At 55.7% G+C, this 23,300-nt stretch overlaps 7 protein-coding genes across 7 annotated transcripts; all 7 read right to left on the reverse strand.

Annotated features, from left to right (window-relative positions):
• Positions 1-363: 363 nt before the first annotated feature.
• LINJ_35_3330 (putative 60S ribosomal subunit protein L31) lies at positions 364-1,053 on the reverse strand (the record flags this gene model as incomplete). The annotated part of the gene is made up of 1 exon (XM_003392769.1): positions 364-1,053. One exon carries the CDS (start codon positions 1,051-1,053, stop codon positions 364-366), a length of 690 nt encoding a protein of 229 aa, XP_003392817.1.
• An 815-nt stretch (positions 1,054-1,868) lies between these two features.
• LINJ_35_3340 (putative 60S ribosomal subunit protein L31) lies at positions 1,869-2,420 on the reverse strand (the record flags this gene model as incomplete). Its single annotated transcript, XM_001469101.1, has 1 exon — positions 1,869-2,420. The coding sequence occupies one exon, from the start codon at positions 2,418-2,420 to the stop codon at positions 1,869-1,871; it is 552 nt and encodes a 183-aa protein (XP_001469138.1).
• Positions 2,421-3,097: 677 nt separating this feature from the next.
• LINJ_35_3350 (hypothetical protein, unknown function) lies at positions 3,098-4,999 on the reverse strand (the record flags this gene model as incomplete). Its single annotated transcript, XM_001469102.1, has 1 exon — positions 3,098-4,999. The coding sequence occupies one exon, from the start codon at positions 4,997-4,999 to the stop codon at positions 3,098-3,100; it is 1,902 nt and encodes a 633-aa protein (XP_001469139.1).
• Positions 5,000-7,003: 2,004 nt separating this feature from the next.
• LINJ_35_3360 (conserved hypothetical protein) lies at positions 7,004-7,915 on the reverse strand (the record flags this gene model as incomplete). Its single annotated transcript, XM_001469103.1, has 1 exon — positions 7,004-7,915. One exon carries the CDS (start codon positions 7,913-7,915, stop codon positions 7,004-7,006), a length of 912 nt encoding a protein of 303 aa, XP_001469140.1.
• A 1,183-nt stretch (positions 7,916-9,098) lies between these two features.
• On the reverse strand, positions 9,099-9,728 carry LINJ_35_3370 (putative transport protein particle (TRAPP) subunit; the record flags this gene model as incomplete). The annotated part of the gene is made up of 1 exon (XM_001469104.1): positions 9,099-9,728. The coding sequence occupies one exon, from the start codon at positions 9,726-9,728 to the stop codon at positions 9,099-9,101; it is 630 nt and encodes a 209-aa protein (XP_001469141.1).
• Positions 9,729-15,692: 5,964 nt separating this feature from the next.
• On the reverse strand, positions 15,693-16,781 carry LINJ_35_3380 (putative mitochondrial carrier protein; the record flags this gene model as incomplete). The annotated part of the gene is made up of 1 exon (XM_001469105.1): positions 15,693-16,781. The coding sequence occupies one exon, from the start codon at positions 16,779-16,781 to the stop codon at positions 15,693-15,695; it is 1,089 nt and encodes a 362-aa protein (XP_001469142.1).
• Positions 16,782-21,446: 4,665 nt separating this feature from the next.
• LINJ_35_3390 (putative 6-phosphogluconate dehydrogenase,decarboxylating) lies at positions 21,447-22,886 on the reverse strand (the record flags this gene model as incomplete). Its single annotated transcript, XM_001469106.1, has 1 exon — positions 21,447-22,886. One exon carries the CDS (start codon positions 22,884-22,886, stop codon positions 21,447-21,449), a length of 1,440 nt encoding a protein of 479 aa, XP_001469143.1.
• Positions 22,887-23,300: the final 414 nt, after the last annotated feature.

Below are 23,300 nucleotides of genomic sequence, written 5' to 3' on the forward strand. Positions count from 1 at the left end.
CAATGGCATCGCCTTCATCTTTGCTGACATCATCGAGAGTGCCGTCCCCAGCGCCCTTCTCCGCCTCGGCTCTTGCCACTCGCGTCACGCGCCATGGTCCTTTACGCAGCGCCTCGGCATGTGACCCGTACGAAGTAGAGAGGGTCCCATCGGGGAAGTGTGGCGCCTCGCAGGAGGCGTCGCCTTCGCTCCTTCGCGATTTATTTGTTGAGTGTGGGTGTGCCGCTGTTAGTTTGTCGTTATTTGCTTGTTTTTTGTTTTCAAAAATGACGAAAAAGAACGTAACCGAACAAAAAAAGATCGAGCAAATCACTGCGACGTTAGCGGAGATCACTGCAGGCGCCTATGAAAAGACGTGCACGATTACTGCTCCACCGTCTTCGTGGTCAGGCCCTTGAAGGACGCAACCGGCACGTTGGAGATAACCGTGTAGAAGTGCTTGTGCTTGTTGCCCTCTGTCGTCTCCGACTTGCGCTGGATCAGCACGCGCACGCGGCCAGGGACGCCCTTCACGCCCTTGTGCCAGATGTACGTGTTCAGCGACGCGTCAATGCGGTTGTCCTTCGTCTTCATCAGACGACCCACAAACGCCTTGATGCGCTTGATCGCCAGCGGAGCGCGCTTCGAGAAGGTCTTCTTCTTCAGCAGCTTCGACAGGTGGATCGTCGCCTCCATGCTCACAGCGTCCGGCTTGCGGCCAGTGCGCTTGCGCAGAGACGCGCGGGTCGCACCGCGCACGCGCGAGTTCTTCGCCGTGTTGCCGACGCCGTGGAACTTCTTGCGCTTCTCCTCGTCCATGTTCGCGAGCACGCGCTTCCAGCGCTTGTCATCGCGGTTCTTGCGACTCTCCGCGTCCTTCTTGCGGGCATCGATGATGGCAGCCTTCTTCTCCTTGCCGAGCACCTTGCCCTTCATGCCAGCGCGCGTCATGATTGAATCACACACAGCCAATGCTGCTGGGTAAAAAAAGTGGTTTCGTGCATGTGCGGAAAAAGAGGGTGTATGTGTATGTGCGCACGTGTTTGAGCACGCCAACGCCAAAGGCGTGCGCATCGAGCCACCAAGAGAGGGAGCAATGAAGCCAAAGGCACGTAAAAGAAGGGGTACGGAGAAAACGGTGACAGGGGATAAGCGTAGAGCAGGAGGGACGAGCAATCATTGCCAAAGGAGACGCAGTGGAAGACGGGCTCTGCCGACTTAGCGGCACGTCTTCACAGCACAGGCCGGCGGAGCTCGAACAGCTCGCAGAAGCGGCTACGCGGCCCGAAAGGCTTCTTCGTTCACTGCGGCTCTTCCTGCCTGAGCAAAGAGAAGGAGGTTCTTCTCATCCGCCTTCGACACCGACGCGACCGCCAACGAAAGCGCCATCTCGCTCTCCTTGACCTCCGCGACCTCGCTGGTCGCTGCCCTAGCAGCGCGCATCCGCTTCTCTCGATGAAGAGAACAGGGAAAAGGGGGAGGGAGGGTGGAAGGCTCGGCAAGCGCTCGCAGTGGCCTGCGGGCCCTTTCGCACGTCCTCCGCCTTGGCGGCTCTCAGAGCTGTGATATTTCTTTAGGGGAGGGAAGGGCATACTAACAGCGCAAGTTGTACCTACAAGAGCATCATGAGGGACCCGTGTAGGCGTGTCTCTCTGTGCAGCATCTGCGAGTGGGAGGACATATCGTCAGAGACGCTCACTGGACACGGTGCACGCCTCGCATAAGCGTGCACACACACACACCGCAGGGAAGTCACCCCTGCAGAGCACGTCCTCGCTGAAACCCAACAAAACAAGCGTAAAACGACAGAAAGGAGAAAAAGCGAAACGGATTCGAAACGAAACCGAGCACACGCATAACACCGAGAGGCTGAGGACAGACGCGCACGATTACTGCTCCACCGTCTTCGTGGTCAGGCCCTTGAAGGACGCAACCGGCACGTTGGAGATAACCGTGTAGAAGTGCTTGTGCTTGTTGCCCTCTGTCGTCTCCGACTTGCGCTGGATCAGCACGCGCACGCGGCCAGGGACGCCCTTCACGCCCTTGTGCCAGATGTACGTGTTCAGCGACGCGTCAATGCGGTTGTCCTTCGTCTTCATCAGACGACCCACAAACGCCTTGATGCGCTTGATCGCCAGCGGAGCGCGCTTCGAGAAGGTCTTCTTCTTCAGCAGCTTCGACAGGTGGATCGTCGCCTCCATGCTCACAGCGTCCGGCTTGCGGCCAGTGCGCTTGCGCAGAGACGCGCGGGTCGCACCGCGCACGCGCGAGTTCTTCGCCGTGTTGCCGACGCCGTGGAACTTCTTGCGCTTCTCCTCGTCCATGTTCGCGAGCACGCGCTTCCAGCGCTTGTCATCGCGGTTCTTGCGACTCTCCGCGTCCTTCTTGCGGGCATCGATGATGGCAGCCTTCTTCTCCTTGCCGAGCACCTTGCCCTTCATACCAGCGCGCGTCATTGCTAAGAGTTTACGTGATGACCCGGTTTCTAAAGACAGCGCGTGCGTTTTCGCGTTTGGCGTGTACGGCAGTAGGCGTTTTTTTTTGGGGGGGGTGGGGGGGGGGGCAAGAGTAGTTGTCGCGTTGGAAAGAGACGATGCCAAACCCGCGGGAAGGGGCGTTGTCGGAAATTTTACACAGAAGAGGGTGAGTGCGAGATTACATAGAGAAGGTACAAAGGAGGGCATGCACTGCCTTGAGCCTGTTCTTTTCAATGGGATAGGAGCGTGAGGATGATTTGAGCCGGCAGCATCGATAGCATCCCTCAGCACACACGCCGCGTCTCCGCTGTATCGCGGTTCGCCTTCGCTACTCAGTTTTGAAGCCAGCCGATGTGGATGTGCAAGAAAAAGAAATTCAAGAGAAAACGAAAACGAAAAGACGCACACGAACGGTGGCGATGTTCCACTATTCCACATCACAGCGCAGAGCGGCACAAAGAGTGAGAGAGAGCGCAAGTGGAGGGAAGAGCAGACGGCAGACGCCCCGTGAGAGAAAGAGAGAGAAGGGAAGCGGGGAGCTCGATGTCCTCACTTCTCTTTCTCCATCCCTACCACCACCAACCAGCAGCAGTACCCACGCGTTAGTCCGGCTCCGCTTCGAGCTGCCCTCCTCCGCGCTATCAAACCAGTTTGCCAGAACTCTTCACCAGCTCAAGCACCTCGGTAACGTCATACCGCTCCAACCTGCCGTCAAATCCGGCCATCACGAGATACTGGCGTGCCGAAAAAGCGCTGGCGGATCTGCTCCCTCGAGCAGCACCACCGCTCCGCTTAGAGGCCGCCTCAGTTGACGACGTGGCAGCGCCGGCGCGGCCATTGTCGAACGTGTTCACCGGCTCAGCTGCTGGCAGGGGCGTAATCGTCGGACCACTCCAGGCACAAGCCGCCGCACAGACGAAGCCGGGACCTTGGCGATGCAGCACGTGACGCTTGCGGGTACTGACATACTCCACCGCCCCGCCGTCCGACCAGACAATCAGCTCAAGAGGTGACACATGCGTCGTCTCGAGCGGAGAGGGCGCCCCTGCACGCGCGTGGCGAGTGGGTGTCGGCGTCGCCGCCTTCCTCCTCGCTCCTTCGTTCGCTTTATTTTTTTCCAGTCGCGATAGCAATTTAGCGGCAGCCTTGGCACCGCGCCTCTGCTCGAATGGCTGAGACGCACTGGTGTGCAGCGTGGCTACGGCACACAGATTCCAAACCCACACACCTGGCTTGAAGAGAATAATTTTTTTGAGTAAGAGCAGCAAAGGCATTTCTTGCCGGACTGATCCCCAGAGTAGCACCTCCCCTGTTGCGTGACCCGAGTAGAGGTACGAGTTTGGATTGCTGCTTGTGGGATTGGGGCTCGCTGCCAGGCATGTAACGCGGCGCTTGTCGTACCTCCAGACTCTCAGCGCAGCAGGGAACCGCGTATCATCCGGTTCCTGCTGCTGCTGCTGCTCTACAAACGCCTGTTTTGCGCTGTACGGAAGGATGCCGCATTTTCTTTCCAGCACATCAATGGCTTCCGCTGACACCGAGGCTGGCACCACTCCAATGTAGTCCGGCGAATCCACTGGCGCTGCCGCAGCTGCCTCCTCCTCGACGGCTGCCTGATCGCTCAATGGATTGCACCGCCTGCGATTGTAGAGAAACGTCTTGAACACACGACCGAGCCGGTACACCGGCTCATGCACCGACGTAGGATCATCGCGTGCGTCGGCTGTCACGTCGGCCTCGCCTGTGGGATAAGGCATCGTGTCGTGATAAGCCCATGTGGCGCAGTTCCACACGCAAAGAGTGCCCTCCTCTTGCCCCACTACAAGCAGCGGCGTCGAGAGAGACATAGAAGGGGCAACATAGGTGAGGGCCGTGATAAGACCCTGGTGCTGGAACGCATACAGCAGCGCGAGTTCCGACGAAGCGGTCGTGACGCGGAGCACGTATACGTCACGCAGAGAGGCCGCGCAGCAGATGGCAGGCCCATCGTTGACTTTCGTAGATGCCCGCCTGAATCGCGCACCAGTCGTGCAGTGCTCCATCTTCGATGCGTTCGCCTTTTCCGCAGCGCATGGCGACGTTTCAGGGATGAGCTGCAGGGCTGTGATGGCAGCGCGGCCAGGCCTGCATATGCTCTGCATGCGATACGTCACTGGGCACCAGACAGCAATCACGCCGTCCTCGGTGCCGGTCAGCACCCAGCGTATATCGTGGCTGACGACGAGGTCAGCGTTAAGGGCATCACAGTCTGCCCTGCCGGCTGCCGCTGCTGCTGGGTTCGCCGCCGGCGGAGGCTGCAGCGACGTCGCGCTCGAGGCGGCCGAGTTGCACATCGGAAAGCATCGAACAGCATTCACCCACTGTGGATGGCGTAGTCGCACCCGCAGCTTCTGCGTTTGAATGTTCCACACGCAGACATCCCCACTACTGCACGCCGCATAGAGGCAGCCACCGCTCGGGTCGACGTCGACGTCGTTGACAGAATCGTTGACACCACGATACGCGCAGCGGAAGGAATCAAAGGCGGAGGCGACGCAGCTCATGGTGGATCTTAGAAAGAAAAAACAAGGAGGAAGGGACGGTGTATTGTATCGGCGCTGTTGCACTCATGTCCCCCCGGCCTGCACTTCGCAGGGCGTTCGTGCGTTCGTGCCGTTGTGTGGGTGTGTGTAGCCGCGCTTCCACTCCGGAGCACAAGAGTAGAAAACAAAAAATAAAGAGAGAAAAGACTCACGCCTGGGCCTTTCACGGGCGAGGAAGCGTTCGCCCACCGTCGATGACCACACCGACCAGAGAGCAGTGAGACGGTGACCGCTGGCTCACAGTAGCGTTCTCGTCTACGAGCGGAAGAGCCTCGGCAGACCGCTGATGAGCCGCCGCCTGTGAAAGAGATACCTCGTTGTGATTCTCATGCAACCGTCACGAGCCGCGAGGACAGCAGAAGAAGGAAAACGCGGAAAGGTAGGGAGGGGTTCCGTGAAAGCCGGCAACGCGCGCATAAGGGAGGTTGTGACACGTCCTGCTTTGAGCGAAGGATATTCAACGCAGCTGCTTGTGTGATCTGCAAGCACAGAAGAACAGTCGCGGCATCGAGCGACGTCACTTGGAGCGTTAAAAGACGCACTTCTTCGCGTGAAGGGGGGGGCGGTAGCCACAGGGTCTCGTGAGGGACGGTGGTTCTGCATGCTTATAGATTTTCCCTTGCAATGGATTCCAATCCCACATGTAGAGGTGGGCGGTCTTTTTTGTGGATGTTCTCATCTTTCTGTGAACCTCCACTACGTTGCAGCGCTGCGCGTTAAGCGCAGTAAGAGGAGGACGAGAGCGCAAGAAAAAAAAGGAAGACAAGAGGAAGCATGCAAGGGCGAGACAATGCAGCGGATGTGCCGGCAAAAGATGAGAGAGAGCGAGACCAGGAGAGACGACAACAGCGCGACAAAAAAAAAGAAAACATCCCATTGCACACGCAAAAATACACAAACAGCGAGCCGAAGGCGAAGCGAAGAGTCAGCAAGTCCGTGCAGAGCAAAGGGAGAGAGGCAGAGGCACACACATGCACTCACCCACCCACCCCTTAAAGAAAAAAAGCGCAAGCTGGACACACGCACATAGATGCATAGATATTCACGTGCACGAGTCGGTACGCCTAAGACGAGCGTGACATACCGAGTGCAAGAAAGCTGAAGTGAGGGTAGCACGAACAAGGAAAAGAAGTGCTGCCAGCCTGAAGGAGACATCAACGGCTCTTTTTCTTCGCTCTCCGTTCGGCGTGCAGAAGAGGCCAGGGGCGCACGCAAGCACAGAAAACAAAAGACGACCGACACACAAGCGAGTGTGTGACCTAAGGCAGCAAGCACGCGTAGTGCGACGCCCTTCTCTAAGGAGAGCGCCAGTGTAAGGCAAAAAGCAGATTTACGTGCGCAAGCGATGCATCAAGGCAGGCGAGGCAATCACTGTCTCCTCCGGCCGCCTTTGGCCTCTTCTCTCCTTCTGCAGCTGCGGGTTCCTTCTTAGTTCTGGGAGCGTTTGCTTTACTATGCACAGCTGCACCCTACTCTACAACGTTCCGCTGGGGCAGCGCTCCCCTTTGGGAAGCCTCCCACGTGACGTCGAGCATTGTGGCGTACGTACCTGCGTGTGAATGCCCTTGTCCGCGTCACAATAGATTTCTTCGCTTACTTTCTCAGAAGCGAGCACAAAAACGCACACGCCGTGTGACGCATAATAACGACATTTAAATCTACATTTTTTTTCCGTACGTTCCCGTGTTTCTTTGGCGCCTGCGCGTGCGCAGCTGATCGGGAAGGTGTGATAATAACGTTTTCATGTGCAAGTCGTGCGCGCACAGCTTCGAAGCAGCTGGAAACAAGCGGTCGGGCCAGCACGTTACAAATTGCTTGAACATGCCCTGCCCCACGTTCCCACCCCCTACAAAAATCGCTGTTTCCCGTTCCACGTGGTGTTTGAACACACGCACATGCACATGGCACACGGCACTACACGAGCGTGAACGCATGGCGGCGCCCTGTCGGGTACCACCACCCTCCCTAATACCCGCTCAGGGAGTCGATAAAGCGGCGCACATCATCCAGCGCCTCAGGTGACAGTTCCGAGCATAGTACTTTGACAGCTTGTACTACGCCTTCCTCGGAAGGCCCGGAGGGGTAAGATGAGACGGACTGATAGTCGTTGACGGCCTGAGCACGCGCGGCGGGGCTGGAGCGAGCGGGAGGAAGCGCAGCACAGCGGTTCGGATCCTGATACACTGACGCAGGCGGGGCCTTGTGAATGGTCGGATTGCCGCTAGCCCCGGAGCCAACACGGCCGTTGTACACATTACCGCCGCCGAAGCCACTGACGCTGTTAGTGGCCTTTCTAGGGTGCATGTTCGGACGACCTGCCTCGAACCCGGTGGCGCCGCTGTGGCTGGCGTGCGTGCTGTTCGCCCGCGCCTGTGCTTCGCGCTCCTGAATCGTTGGTGGTGCGATGCCCTCCAGCGGCTGCGCGTACTTTGACGGCGGGGGAGCAAAACTCAGCAGCTGCGGAAACACTGCAAGGGCATTGTTACGCTCCTCGTCTGTGATGTCGCGGTCATCGAGGCGCTCGAGCGATGGAATGGCGGCGACGACGAAGCGCCGGTAGTTAGGGTCACGGGTAATGGGATTGTCGACCAAATTGAGCACCTCTAAGCAGGGCAGGCGAGAGAGGTGTAGTACTTGGTTGATGTCGCGGATTTGGTTCTTGCGGAGGTGAACCTCCGCCAGTCGGCGACAATTCGACAAGGCACCGAGCTCTGAAATATCGTTCAGCGACATGGACAGTACCTCCAATGCGACGGCCTGCCGCAGCACACCGATATCTTGTATCTGCGACGCGCATACATTAAGCTTCTGGACTCGGCGAATATCGTCCGTCTTGGACCTCTGCAGCACCAAGTTCAGCGTGAGAACACCCGCCATGACGCGCGCTTCCCGCCCGGATGCTTCGCGGTGTGACACAAACCAAAAACGGGCACAAAAACAGAGAAGATCAACGGAAGCACGGGTAGTGGGTAAGGTGAACGAAAGGCCATAAAAGCACAGGAGAAACAGCACGAACAGAGAGGAGTGCGAGGACAGCGCTTGCGCGGCTGTGTCTGTCTGTCCGTATATGTGCGTGTGTGTGTGTGTGTGTGTGTGTATAAAGGGGGTGGAGGCTGACTGGGGAAGGTGTTTGCACGATCCACTATTGTTGGTTGCTTCGAATTGATTCGGTTTTCTTTTTGTTTTTTTTTTGATTGAGTGTGAGGAGAACAGGGGCAGGGGAGGGTGCAGAGGGTACACAAGATCGGTCATTTGTGCAGAGGTGGGTGGGTGGGTGTGAACTTTAGAGAGGCAATGGTGAAACGAAGCAGTTGGATAGGCTCTCGGAGATGCGGGGAAGCATGTTTGGTGAGAACAGCAAGCGGGAGGAAGGCCAACCAGCACGGCGTCCTTTGACTTGTTCTTTTTCAGCGAAGGAGAGCGCATCGTGTTCCCCCTTTCCTGATGTTTTACGTGATGAAATTCACTGCAGCATCAAAGAGCACAGCTGGCTCAGTGGCGGGCACTTGCGCCTTCATCTCTCTGAAGCAGAGCCGCTAGGCGACGCAAGAGGCGCGAAAGCGAGGCAGCACGGCAAGAGCCGGAGAAAAACCCCAGCAAATCGCTTCGGCAGCCCGCGACGTACCTCCGTATGTCAACGCCGCTAAAGATTTTCGTTCGGATCAGTAGAGCTTCCGATGGGGCGAGGGGAGAGCCAAGCAAGCCAAAACACAAGGAGCTTGGTTCTACAGAAGGGCACAGCATCGGCCAACACAATGCCCGGTGCCTCTTTTCGCGGCGGGGAGGGGGGAGGCATACAGTCACAGCAGGCAAATAAGCCCCAGCACACTCACATACATGCCGAGCCTCTGCAAGGAAGGAGTAAGGTAATCAGCTCCATCAGGCAAGAGAGCGAGAGGCAGCTTCCTCTGTCTGTGCCACAGAGGCGTGCGTGGCGTAGCACGTGCCAGACACGACACAAGCACAAACCACAAGACAAAGCACCGAAGCGCCAACGGAAGCTCGGTGCCGAAGGCGAGCCGCTTACTCACACACGCACCACGCGATCAGCACGGGGCCGTCAGGTTCGCATCTTCCGCTCCCGATCCCAGACGTGCTTCGCAAAAGCAATCACGAACAGCGACTGGTGAGGCTTCCCAGGCTCCGGCTGATGATATGTCTGCACCTCCGCCTCAAAGCCCATTGACTGCAGTGCTCCTTGAATGATGCCGCCCATGAATCCGGCGTAGTTCACGTTCCACCGGCCTTCGCTGTCCACGTAGTCGGGGGATGGGTGGACGTGGCGGAGAACGATAGGGTCGCTGTCGAAAAGGAAGAAGCGATCTGAGTTGCTCTCACGCTGGATTTCGCTGGCGGGACGGCCAAACCAGCGTGCCCAGAGCTTCTCCTGCAGCAACTTCAGGACCGCGTCAATCGTTAGCGGGCGGCGCTGCAGGTCGACGGGGTCGCGGACAGAGGAGAGCATGATAAGACGAGTCCCAACGTGCGCGCCAAGAGAGGTCAAGCGGGCCTCCACCTCCTCGACGTTCTTCACCTTTGTCGGGAACGTGTAGGCGCGTACACACAACTCCGAAAACAAAAAACTAAACGCCGACAACGCAACCTGGGTGTGCTCGCTGGAAGAGAGTTCGGCCGCGGCACCGCTCTTGTCCCTCACCACCTTGCCTGTGACGACGGTTCGCTGGCGCATTTTTCTCGCTCGCCAACGAGCGTTGAAGTACCTGTATAGATGTGGCTAGATGATCCAAGTACAAAATCGCGAGTATCCCTCTGTGCGGAAGACAGGCAGTGGATGTTGTTCTGCCCTCTCGAAGCGCGGTTGTCGTCCAGGCTGCGCTGAGGGGGGCTTGGCAGGGGGTGGGGTGGCGGCGGCGGCGCTTGAGCGATGGTGAAGACGCAATAAAAGGAATTAAGAGACGGACAAGAGGCACAGTAGGTGCAGAGAAAGACAGGGCGAAGAAGCACGAGGAGTGCACTAGTGTAGAAGCAGTGCTGCTTCGCGCTGTATTATTCGCTAGAAATGCGCTGCTGTTTTCTCTGTTTAGTGCTTCGCTGGTGCTGCATGTGCACGCGTGCGAGTGCGAGATGACGAAGAACCGCCAAATGCAGGCGCCGCGATATGTTTTCTTTTTTTCTTCGTGGTCGTTCCGACTCTTTGTTTTTGTCGTTGTGGTTGTGGTTATTTTGCATGACCCAATTAGCACGCTGCATATTCGGCCTGATCACCAGCAAAAAAAAAAAGTAGAGAAGCAGCAGCGCGTTCATGTTTCTTTTTGATTAGGAAGACAATGAGAAAAAAAAAAACACAAAAGAGGGGCAAACCAGAAGATAGAGAACGAAGCGAGCCCGAGGACACGACAACCAAAGGAGTGTGTAGGTGTGGGGGAGGGGGGAACCAAAAAAAAAAAAAATAATAAATAGTAATGAGTCACAAGAAATAATTCAGAAAAAACCGACGTTATGAATCCCCACACACCCAACGCCGTTTTTTTTTTCCTCGGCACTCATGTTGACCATGAGCAGGGTGTACTTGTGTTCCGTAAGTAGATGTTTCGGGGAGAGAATGGGCATAGCTCCGGCTTCCATGCTGCCTCTCTATCCCTCTATATATCGTACCTTCACGCAGTTGTCTCTGTCAACAAACTATAAGCAGGCGTGCAGAAATGCCTTTGCATGCGCGAAAAATGCATCACAAAGCACGTTCGCGGATGGAAGCAGACAAAGGAATCTTACAGCACGAAACTATGTCTCTTAGGTCTTCACCAATTATATTGAGAGCGACAGAGAGACGTACGATGAATGGGCCCGCGACTCTGTAGAGACGACATCACTTCGTCTTTGTTTGTTTTCTATGGATTCCGATTCCTGGCTACCGTGTGGCCGACGCATCCACCGTCCTCTCTCCCTCCTTCCTTTTCTTCATAGCCTGGACAAGACACGCAGGCGCTTATGTGTGTAACCAAAAGAGGTGCTGCAGCATGAAAGAGGCGCAGCACACGGAAAGGGGGGGGGGACACAGACAGACCCCGAGGCGTGAGACGGAGGAAGTGGTGATGAGTGTGGCGCGGGTGACGCACGTTGCAGGCCTCCAAGAACAAACAAACAAACGAAGCCCATCTGCTAGAAGCAGCCGATGGGTGAAAAGAGCACACTCACACACACACGAAGAAACAAGAAAAGAGAGTACACGCGTGGGCAAAAGAAATAAAAAAACACTTGCACTTGCATACATCGACATGTAATGAACCAGAGAGAGGGAGAGAGAGAGCCGACCAAAGGAGAGAGTGTGAGAACAAGGCAGAGAAAAAGAGCGAGGGACAAGAGACCTCCGGTGCGGCTGCACTCCCACACAAAGAAAAAAGAGGAACAGAGAAGAGCAGCGCAAACAGAAAAGAAAGTAGAAGAGGTAGAAATAACAAGAAGGAAGGGGAGAGAGATGCTCTTAGGGTGAAACGGCGTCCATGGCACATCTCGCACACATGTGCGCCTTGGAAAACAAAGGAAAGAGTCAGGAATCTTGACTTATACAAGGACGTGAAGAATGGAGGGGGCGAGGCCTCGGCTCTCTTCTTCCCCTTTTCTCTGTACTTGTTGGAGCAGCCGCCTGCTTTCGCAATGAAACGCCAGCAGCAGGGGAAATGGAGAGCAAGTAAGGGGGGCACTGAAAGAAAAGGAGAGGACGTCAGTCGATAGAAGGGCACCCGAAGAGGCGGATGATAAAACGGCACAAAACTGCACAAAAAGGTATGTGAAAGGACTTTTTTTCTGAACAAACGACTCGCAAGGGATTCGATTGTGTGTGCGTGTGTCTGTCAGTGAGCACCGCTGAGGGTGGTACGCGCGCTCGATTCCTCCTAAAAGCCCTCTCTTTTTGCCACAGTTTCCTTCTGCATGGCACAGCGCGGTCACTATGCGTGAAAGGTGGATTTGCCTTGACCCTCGCCCCTCCGATGGCACCTTTTCGGGCTCATTCTTCGTCCTCCGTCGGGTCGAGTAGTAAGCCACGCCTCCTGCCAAACATCAGCATGTCATCGTCATCGTCCAGCATAGGAAAAGCGCGAAATATTGAAAAAGACATTGAGACATATATACGGTACAGAGCACGGCACAAAGAGCCCTCGTGGAGGTTGTTGCTTCACGAAAGAAAGAGAAAGCGACGCACTACAAAAAAAAAAAGAGACGGAGAAAGAGATGCTCGTGAGTTGCCGCTTAGCCATACAGGAAAGAGACGAAGAGGCCACAACAGAGACCGAGGCGCACACAGACATACATGATCCATCGAAGTCGGAGATGCAAAGGTGAGTGAAGAAGGAAAGATAAGGAAACGGAGTTACAACAGAGGCGCCTCAGAACAATCAAAGGAAAAAGTAAGCGTCCTCCGCTGTTTTCTTTTTTCTTTTCGCGCTTCTTTTTCGGTGACCATGTTGTTCTGCGCGAATCGTTTCCCACACACCTGTCACACATTTTTTCGTTTTCTAAACCGTCGCTTGTCCTGTTCTTGGCGCCCGCCCTTTCCCGCTTTCTCGCTGTCTCTCTTAACATCTCTGACGCCTTTCGTTGGGCCAGCGAGTGCCTGTTTTAACGCCACAAAGTGAAACGCCAAGGGGCAAATGGAGAGTGCCGCACACACAAAAAAAAGAGAAACAAGACACACCGGACAGATTCACAGAACGCCAGAGAAGAAAGAGCTGAAAGGTATAGGCGTCGCGAAGATCGGCCGGTCTGAGGAGGGAGACGCTTTGGCATATTTCGTGGAACACGCAATACGCGGCTCACTTCAGGCCTCGAGAGGGATTTGCTTACGTGCCGGTGTTCTTAGTGCCCTCACCTCTCATGGCCGCTGATTACGCATTCCTTCACATTTCTTTTCTCGATAGTGAGCCCTCGTGGGCTCTCCTCTATCACGTTGATATCCGTAGAATCAGGAGCCGAGCATCGGCATTGACGGCATCCCTTCGATGCATTCTAACCAAAAAAAAAACACAAGAAACACGGAAGAGACCCTCCCCCCCCCAAAAAAAAAAAACACGGGCATGTCAAGGCACCAAGCCCGCAGGGGAGTCCTCCACTACTGCCAGGCCGAGCGAAAGCGAAATGGCCGTGAAACCACTATATCAGTGCCACACCAGCATCAGCCTCTGATGGTCAACAAAGAAATTCACACAGACACAGGCACACACCAAATAAGAAGGGGTGGTCACAGCACCGCACGAGCGAGATGATCCACACACACGTGCACACGAAACGTGGGAGCTATTCCTCGTGAGCGTTATACTCTCAGAGCGGCATGAGATGCGGTCACACACTTATTTTTCTTTTCGGTAGAGGGGGGAGCATGCGCGCACAGGCAGGAAAAGGCAAGGGTCTGATCAGCTTATGGCCACCGCACTTACGTCTCTTCTCCAGGTTAGAGGAAAATCACAGTCAACGCGAGGACGACAGAAACGTCACTTGATCAACACAAAGCAAAAGAGAGAATCAATCACACTTGCAAGGCCCACACGGACACATTCAGGAAAAAAAAAGAAACCAAAAAGAAAAACCGAAACAAAAACAGGAAAGGGCCCTGTTCGTGGGCGAGAGTATACGGGTCAAGTATTTTTTTTGCTTTGTTGTCGCTGTTGTTTCCTTTCCGAGTACTATAGACAACGTGGCGTTGCTGCCCATCCCTCCTCACTGTTTCGCGTTTAAGGAAGTCGGTGAGCTTTGTGCGTGGGTGTCAATACCGGCTGTTTTCGGTTGGGCAGCCCCTGCCTTTTCCTCCTCCCTCTTCTCCTCCTGTTTTTTTTTCGTTTTGTGACTTTCCTTTGCTGCTCTTCTTCTGCTTCTTCGGGTTTCCATTTTACATGATACCGTGTAAGCACCATAGGAACTCATACACTAAAAAAAAAACAAGCAACGAAGGCAGACAGCTGAAAAAAAAAGGTGTGTGTGGGGGGGGGGCAGGGTGCGTGCGACTCCCCACCACCACCAACGCACTCTCACTTGCTCGCAAACTCAAAAGCACGTCACAACTGTACACCACGACAAGCGCAAAAACACACACACACACACACATTCGCTACAAAAAGAATCTGTGGAGCATGCACCCCTCGAGCAGGGCCACATTTGCGCCCTTCATGCTCATATATTGGGAAGTCGCCGGGTCGGGGAGAGGGAAAGCGGCGGTTTCCACAAACGTGATCACACACTCTTTCATATATTCTCTCCCCCGCCGTATGACAGTGCGCGACTGTTGTCCTCATTACGGTGAGCTCTCCCCCTCCTTGCCGCGTCACACGGATGCATCGGCTTGTCCACGAGTGTCTGCACAGCTGCGAGCTGGATGCTTTCCGTTCGCGGCGGAGTTGCTGTGCCTGACTTCTCTTTCTCTTGCTTGCGAATTACAACGGAAGTCACGCATGCTACCTATCACCGGCACGCACCACAGTAGACGAAACAGGAGAAACGCACCACCGTCGTCAGACATCTTCCACGACAACCTTCAGGCCACACCATTCACTTATTCGGGACTTGCCTCCTCTCACAATGAAAAGACGAAGATCATACAGTTGATGTCTCACTTGTCATGGCCCTCTGTGCCTTTGCCTTCTCATTCACTTTCCCGCTTCTTCTTACTTTCCTCTGTGATTCGTCCTCCCTCCACACACACAGAAACACCTCCAAAGACAAGGGAACACCTCAATGCGTGTGGCATCTCAGGGGCCAGTGCACCACCCACTCCGTGTGTGAGGAAGCCAAGCAGTCCACCCACCCACCCCCTCCCGCCATGATGCCGAACCACCTCTGGTGATGACAAAGGCAGGCACCTACGGCCTAGGGGAGGGGTCAGGGCGGTGTGTCGCTGCTGGTGTCGGCTCTCAGGCCCTGGATGGCGTTTGCGTCGAAGCCTCCTGCGGCAGTGGATACATTCGTGCCATCTATGTGGTGGGCAGAGCATCAGCGTGGCTGGAACGTATCCCGTCCCCGGCCCTCACACTGCCTACTGGTGTATGGCGCCTGCGCGTCACCCCGACGGGGATGCACCAGCTGGCGACCGGCAAAATGGGAGTAGCTGTGAAGCCATCTGGGAGGAGTCGGGTGGGTGGGTAGCGTTCGAGGCCGATGCAGTGCTCTCAGATGGCCTCGTGGACGCACTGCTGTGAGGCGTGTCTTGCGCTGTTTTCCACCACGCGATGAGACCCGAGACACAGTCGACGGGTAGAATGAAGCTTGACTCCTGTTGTGTGGCAGAGAATGGACTCGCTGCAAAGGAACGAACGTTTTCGTGGTCTTGCGCGCGTGTCTCTGGTCTCCCCCTCTTATCTCCTCTTTTTCGGACGAATACATTGTGCCCTCCAATGCGTCGCTCTTTTCCGTTTGTGGGAATCTCCTGCTCGTGTGAAAGCGCACATGAGGAAGCGTCTTGCATTTCGTAGACGTGCTCCGCCCCACCAAAGACGACACGCATTGGCGGATTAGAAGGGAAGCAGTGGCTTCCCCTCGTGGCGCACATCGCGCACTAGCGTTCCTTGATATCTGGTCGTGACTCGCTTTCTGGCACGTGTCCAACTCACCCGCTTCTTTCTCATTGATCGTTTTGCGCAGCTTCACTTCGTCATCTGCGAAGTCCTGAGCCGCCGTTTGCGGGACATGCGAGCGGTGTGAAATCAGACTACTGAAACTGAGGCTTTCCCACAGCAAAACCTGTCTTGCTGCCGCTCGCAGTGCTGATATTGCTGGCAGAGGAACCGCCTTTGAAGGCAGTGCTGGTGCTCGAGGTTGCAGCGCCTGTAACATGCAGCGACTCAGCCATCTGGTGCGTCGCGCGAATCGCCCACAGGCACTTCTCGTACAGCACAAACGCCATCATCGTTGACGGGATGACGCGTGCCACATTCACGGGAAGGCCGCGGTACATGCCGATGAGCCCCTCACTGCGCCAGATAGTCTGCAAGCCCGTCAGCATGCTCTTGTACTCCGGACTGCCGTGGTTACGTTGATCCTGTAGGCAAGTCCGCACGACCTCGAGGGGGTTGAAGAGGGCACAGGCTACTGCCTTGGAAAAGCCGGAGGCCAGTGCCACCTGCAGCGGCGAGGGATTTTCGTGGTTGGTGAACAGGTTACGCCGGAACCACTCGTATATGGTCACTTGGATGGTGGTGTTGCCGGTAAGCAGTATTTGAGGCCACAGTCCGCGGAACATGGCTCTCCATCCCTCCTGCCGCGCAATCGCTCTCACCCCAGCGAAACCGGACGGCAGCGGTTGCACACGGACGCCGCTGTGAAGGCGGTCGCCGTCGCACAGCTGGCGGCGTGTCTTGATGACGTGGAGCGGCGTGACGACGGTGCCCGTGATAGTGGCCGCGACGCACGCGCTCATGAAATCGAGACCGGACTGCTCAATCATGGAGTCCTCCAGCTTTTCGTCGAGTAACTCCGTGATGCGCTGCTGCGCGGAGCGGAAGGTGACCAGGTAGAGTCCCCAGCCGACGCTGTGCGAAACGACAGACACACCGATGCCCTTGTACATGCCGCGCAAACCTTCCTGACGCAAAATCTCACGAGCGGAGCGAAGCGGCATCGCGCGGCTTCCCTGATGAAGGATATGCATGCGAGTGCGTAGGAAGTCGAGCGGGTAAAACATCATCATCGCGGCTGACCCGCCCATCATGCCTGCAACGCCATGCATCCACAGATGCTCACTCTTCGCCGACATGCTCTGCGAGGAGCCGTCCAGGGGCGGTGAGAAAGCTTTCGTCATGGCGAATCGAGCTTGGAATGGTTCTCCGAGACGTAGGGAGGGAGAGGGGCCGTGCAATGGCAAAAAGAGATGGCACCGCGGCAATGCCAGGATGTAACCGTGGGCTAGCGCACGCACGTACGCAGGCGTGTGCGTGCGTGCCGTTGTTCCTTTATCCAACCGTGTCTCTTAGCCGCCACTGAAGAGTGCGGCAACGATGAAGGGGCTTGCCCGTGAATGTACGTGTAGATGAGTGTGACGCTACGTAGCTCACACACCCTATATCGCTTGCGCTCGACCGTTCAAAAGATGGCACGCGGCGACGAGGCGCAAATTCAGCAACTTCACTCAGAGCGCCAACAAGTCGACGCGCGCAAGCACAAGTACAGAGAAAGGGAGCACAGAACGAAACAGAGAACAGGCGGACAAAGAGAGGACGAGCAATCAGAGAAGAAGCGATATGTATCACATACACACACAAAAAGGAAAGGGCCCAAAGAGCAGGAAGGGGAAAACAATCAAAAACAAAACATCAAATAAAAAAGAAAAAGAAGGCTGGCGAGGAATGGTGCGACTGACAGCGGATTCGAGGGATGACGCACTGGTGACAATGGCCCACGATTCCGATCCGTAAGGCGTGTGAGTGGAGAGCGGGGGGGGGGGCTCGTGAGTTAGTGGGTGCTTATGCGGCTCCTCTGTCCGCTGTGTACTGCGAAAGTGTGACAAGAAAGCAAGAACGGAGGCGAACGAGAAAGGGAGAGAGAGAGACAAACGCAAGAGAAGCGTAGAAGAGAGTGGCCGCACACTCACAAACTTAACGACAGTTTCATGCGTAGCTTGGCCCTTCCGCTTTTGCTTTGCCTGTCTCGCAGCCAAGGGCACGTGGAGATAGTAAGAAGAGGGTAGAATCAGAAAGACGAAAACGTGCTAGCGTTCAAAATACGGTGAGTGATGCTGAAAATAGAAGGCAAATGCACGAAAGAAAGCGAAGTACAGAAAGGCGACTGCATGAAGCGTATCATACCCGGGAATAACCAAGAAGGGGGAAAAAAGCGAACATAGAAGGAGCGGGGTGGTTAGTCGTGGTTGCTGATAGCGTGTTGCCTTGTGATGGGGGTTTCAGTCTCTGCGTGCACAGAGAAGCAAGAAGAATTGGGAGAAGGGGGCTCCCCAGGGCGAAGGGAGAGGGAGAAGAGTGACAGAGTAATGATGTTACAATGATCAGATGGCGTTGAGACGTCTCTCGAACAAATTCTTGGGGTGACGGAAGATGAAGACATGGTTGACGAGAGAAACCAAATAAGGCAAAAGTACAATTTATTGCGGTGGTTTATAGTAAGAAGATTGTTTGGTGAGGCGCATCATGCGGTGAGTAGGCGCACATGTGGTGCATGGGCAGTTGGGAGAGGAAGGGGGAGGGCATCGTTGAGAGAGACCAGAAAGAGAGATGTAAAGAGAACGTGGTCAAAGGAGAAGGAGAGCACAGTCATGGGCATACACAGACACATACACCTACACGCATCCAAGAGACACAAGTGTATTTGCGCGTGCGTGCGTGTATGCCCGTATGGCCGCATGCAGGAAGGCTATGCTGGATCATTGGCTCTTGCATTCGCCCGCCCTCTTACAGGAATAAGGGAGGAACGGCGCACTCAGCAGTGACCCTCCATCAGGGAATAACCCCTGTCCGCCCGAGCATGCAGACATGAGCCTGTTGACAGCACGGCCACAAAGAACAAAACGATCCAGGGAGTGTCCAGCACCTGCACGTTCAGGTACGGCACCAGCGAAGATCCAAAGCTACGTGCGCACGTTGAATTTCAGCGCATCGCGCAGGTGCACCTGAGCCCCCTCTTGCCGGTTTTTTGTTGGATTTTGACCCTCGAGTTGAACGTTGCTTCCTCGCCGAGCTCTGCGTCCTTCTAGTCGAGTAAGGGCGCATGTCATAGCTCGAGCAAAATGGGCGGAAGGACAGAGAGAAAGAGCGCGTGCGCGCATGCGTATGTAAGGGGGTCATCCACATCTCGACAGCTTTTTCTTTGCACCTCAGAGCCACCACTGCCAGTCCCCCTGCGATTTCCTCGTCGCTCGTTGTTGCTATAGTCCTCCTCCTTTCTTTCTTCTCTCGCCTCTTCGCATTCTGTCCTGAAACACGTATCGAGCGCCAAAGTGCCGTTTCCTTGCTCAGCAACGCAGTCTTTCTTTTTTCGCTTACCCATCGCATTACGAAAGCCCTTCCCTCTACATCCTACGCCTCTACCCGCACCAACGCAAGCACACGCATCCGCGGATGCCCGTTAGCGACTTGTCTTTTTCTCCACCATCGCGTGCGGGCGTGGGTACTGAGAGGGAGGAAGTACAGCGGGTATAATATTGAGTAGATCGGTGCGCCGTAAGCAGGGAAAAAGAATGAGTAGAGCGGGCGGCAGATACGGATAGACCGATTGGAAAGGAGACAGAGAGATGGAACAAGAAGGAGTGTACGTAGAGTTGGGGAGCTCTGAAACGCGGTGAAAAAAAAAAGAAAAAGCGCAGTCATAAGAGAATGTGGATTTCTCTGCGTGTATCTGTGTGTGTTTGCGTGCCTCGACGCGTAGGAGTTGCGTGTAGGTGTGGATGTCTGGCTTAGTGTTACATACATGTTCAAACTTGCAGAATTTGCGGTGGAAGCGCGATACAGCGCACTGCTCCATCATGCTTCCATACAGTCAACTACTGCGCACAGGACACACTCGTAAAAGTAACGACGCAGACAACATACCCATGTTCACATCCGCACCCCGCACCACGCCTCCTCACATGCATACACACACACACAAACAGACAGGTACATGATTTTGTTTTCCTTTCCTTTCGCGCCACGCACACAACTGCGCAAAACAACAAAAAAAAAAACAGCTTCAAAAAAGCGCACAAAATGAGAACAAAGAAGCGAAAGAAGGGAAAGCGTTTGAACCTGAGAGGGAGGGGGTGCGTGTGTGTGTGTGTGTAATAAGAGCCTTCGTAGTCTCATGCTTGGTTGCAGTGGCAGTGGTAGGCGAAACACGACAAGGCGAAGAAGAAAAAGAAAAGAAAGCAAGCAAAATCAACAGGCAAAACAAGAAGGGTGATACATAAATGAAGCGGGACGGTATACAAGCACAGCACCGCATCTCCCTTGTGTCCTGAAGTCCTCTTCACTGTGTAATTTTTTTTTCCGCTCCACCTTGCGCGTCCTTTTTGTGCTCTTTTCGTTCCCTCCTTTTTTTCTTGATCGTTGGTTGTCTCTTCCGATCACCTTGTCTTGACGATGTGTGCTTCGCTCGTGTTGTATACGACAAAGCATAAAATAAAACACGAAAACGCGTCGCAGGTGCACCAGTGCGCGTTGATAAGAGCGGTAGGAGGGCTAGCCGGCCATCTCCTCCGTCTCCGCTTTCCTCCCCTCTCTCACTCAGCTCGTTCCGCCAGCAGCAGCCGACTCATTCTCGCAGCTGTCAGTGGCCAAGCAAAAAAAAAAAGCAATCCCATCCCGCGACGCTCCTCTTCGAGAGCGCTTCGCGCACACGGCCATTGTCGTTGGGCTTACTTCGCTCCATGCAAATTCCTCAAAGCACCGCAGCCGTCCCCGTTGAGCCACCAGCGGCTCCTCCCTGTTCCACTGTCGAAGAAGATTTCGTCACTCCTACCGGAAAAAAAAAGCCAGCATGCTGGACAGGCGCTCTTCCACCTGCTGTAGCGGAACAGACAGAGGGTGAACAACAAGGAAGGCTGGGAGAAACGATACGCCATCACAAGATGGAGTCTGATACGCGCCAGATAAGATGTCTGGCGGGCAGCCAAAAAAAAAGCGTTGCGGCTTCCCTTTGCCGCACAAGATCAGTTCCACTCTACCCAGGGCCTGTTTACAGGCCTCACCTCGTCGTGCGAAGCAGCGCCAGACACGCCTCACAGCAGTGCGTCCACGAGGCCATCTGAGAGCACTGCATCGGCCTCGAACGCTACCCACCCACCCGACTCCTCCCAGATGGCTTCACAGCTACTCCCATTTTGCCGGTCGCCAGCTGGTGCATCCCCGTCGGGGTGACGCGCAGGCGCCATACACCAGTAGGCAGTGTGAGGGCCGGGGACGGGATACGTTCCAGCCACGCTGATGCTCTGCCCACCACATAGATGGCACGAATGTATCCACTGCCGCAGGAGGCTTCGACGCAAACGCCATCCAGGGCCTGAGAGCCAACATCAGCAGCGACACACCGCCCTGACCCCTCCCCTAGGCCGTAGGTGCCTGCCCTTGTCATCACCAGAGGTGGTTCGGCATCTTGGCGGGAGGGGGTGGGTGGGTGGGCTGCTTGGCTTCCTCACACACGGAGTGGGTGGTGCACTGGCCCCTGAGATGCCACACGCATTGAGGTGTTCCCTTGTCTTTGGAGGTGTTTCTGTGTGTGTGGAGGGAGGACTAACGGAAGAGCGGAAAAAACGGTAAGCTACGCGCAGGTGTCTGAGAGCGGAATCGGGTGCCAAAGTCCTGAGTGGGTGCGCCCCTGTCTTGCATGCTCCTTTGTCTGCGCTTTTCGTGAGTGCGGTATGTGCCACGCGTGGCCGGGGCAACTGTGGCCGGAGAGGCGGGAGGGCACTCAACTGGCAGAGGGGGAGAAGGGAACCGGTTGAGCGGCTAGCTGAGAGCGGCTAGGTGAGAGCGGCTGTCTACTGCAGTGCGGGCCATTCAAACGACTCACGGCCGTCCTTGTCCGTGCGCTCGTAGCCGTGGCGGCCAAAGACGTCGCGCTGCAACGACACCAGCTGTCCGTACGGAAGAGTCTCCGTGTACATGGCGTTGATGTAGGACAGTGAGGCCATCATGACCGGCAGTGACACTGCCGTGTTCACTGTGAGCTTGGCGAGAATCTGGCGGCAGTCATCAAGGCCCGCCACTATCTCCTTGGTGAAAGCGTCCATCAGGTTGGGCAGGCTCGGGTTCTCCTCGAAGGCCTTCGTCATGGGCCCCAGCAGGTAGCCCTGAAGAATGCAGCCGGCGCGGAAGGTGGCGATGGTGGCAGGCAGGTTCAGGCCAAATCCGTACACCTTGTCCAACTCGCGCAAGCACTGGAACATCTGCGCGTAGCTCGCGATGATGCAGAGGCTGACGGCGTGGTACAGCTGCTTCGCGTCGGGGGAGTTCGGGGACTTGTCCCTGGCTTCCGCAGACGGGCCACGAGGGAAGTTGGGGAATGCCTTGCAGTTCGCAATACGCTCCTCTTTGCACATGGTCATCTGGCGTGAGATGACGGCCATGCTGAGCGAGGGCGCTGGCACGCCAACCTCCAGAGCCTCCTGGGCAGACCACAGGCCAGTGCCCTTGGAGCCGATGCGGTCCTTGACCTTCTCTGACAGATAGTTGCCTGCTGCCTCTCTCGCGCGGCAAGCGGCAATGGAAATGTCGAGCATGTAGGATTTGAGGAAGCCATCTGCCTTCCACGACTCGAACACGTCGGCGATCTGATCGTTGTCGAAGCCGAAGGCAAGCAGGGCGGTGTACGCCTCACCCCAGATCTGCAGCACGGCGTACTCACCAGCGTTGTGATACATCTTCACGCAGGATCCAGCGCCGCCCTTGCCGTTGAAAGTCACGCACGGGCGACCGTCCTCAGCCTTGGCCGCAGCCGCCTCCACGATCGGGCGCACCTCCTCCCACACGCTTGGTGTGCCACCCGGGAAGAAGGCCGGCCCCTTGCGCGCACCCTCCTCACCACCGGAGATGCCCATGCCGAGGAAGCGGAGACCCTGGCTCTCCAACTGCGCGGCACGCTTGTCCTGGTCCTTGAAGTTCGCATTGCCAGTGTCAATTATGATGTCGCCATTCTCGAGCACTTCCTTGAGCTGCTCGATCGTAGAGTCCGTAGCGGCGCCGGCCTGGACGAGAATGAACGCGCGGCGCGGCTTCTTGAGGGACGCAGCGAACGCCTTCATGGTCTCGTAGCCATTCAGGTTGGCGGCAAATTTCTCGCTCTCATGCTCCTTGAGAAACGACGCCGTCTTCGCGGAGGTGCGGTTGAAGACGGCAACTTTGAATCCCTTCTCGGCGATGTTCAGGGCGAGATTCGCGCCCATGACACCGAGGCCGATAATACCGAGGTCGTTCGACATAGAGAATAAGGGATTCGTTCTGTGTGTGTGTGTGAAAAGGGTGTGGGGTGTATGATGGGACTAAGCGCCAGTGAATAAGGGGCTCTTTCGGCTTCGCTTAACGCGAACGCAAAGTCTGTAAGCAAGGGGTGGTGTGATAAACGGGAGAGGGTGTATGGGGGAAGGGCAGAGAGCGCGCATATATATATATATGTAGAGAGAGAGACTGATGCACAAAGCAGCCACAGCTCAAATGAATAGATGAGAAAGCACACCTTTTTTGCGTGGGGAGGGGAGGGGAGTTGTTTGGTTGGCTGTTTCGCTTAGCGTCGCTTTGCACGTTGGATGTTCGGCAAAGAGCTCGGGCCTAGATCAACTGAGGATGAGTGAACGGAGAGGGGACGGGGTTTGTGTGATAGAAAATACGGAGCAGTG

Source organism: Leishmania infantum, chromosome 35 (assembly GCF_000002875.2).
Source record: "Leishmania infantum JPCM5 genome chromosome 35".
In the NCBI taxonomy this organism is placed as follows: domain Eukaryota; phylum Euglenozoa; class Kinetoplastea; order Trypanosomatida; family Trypanosomatidae; genus Leishmania; species Leishmania infantum.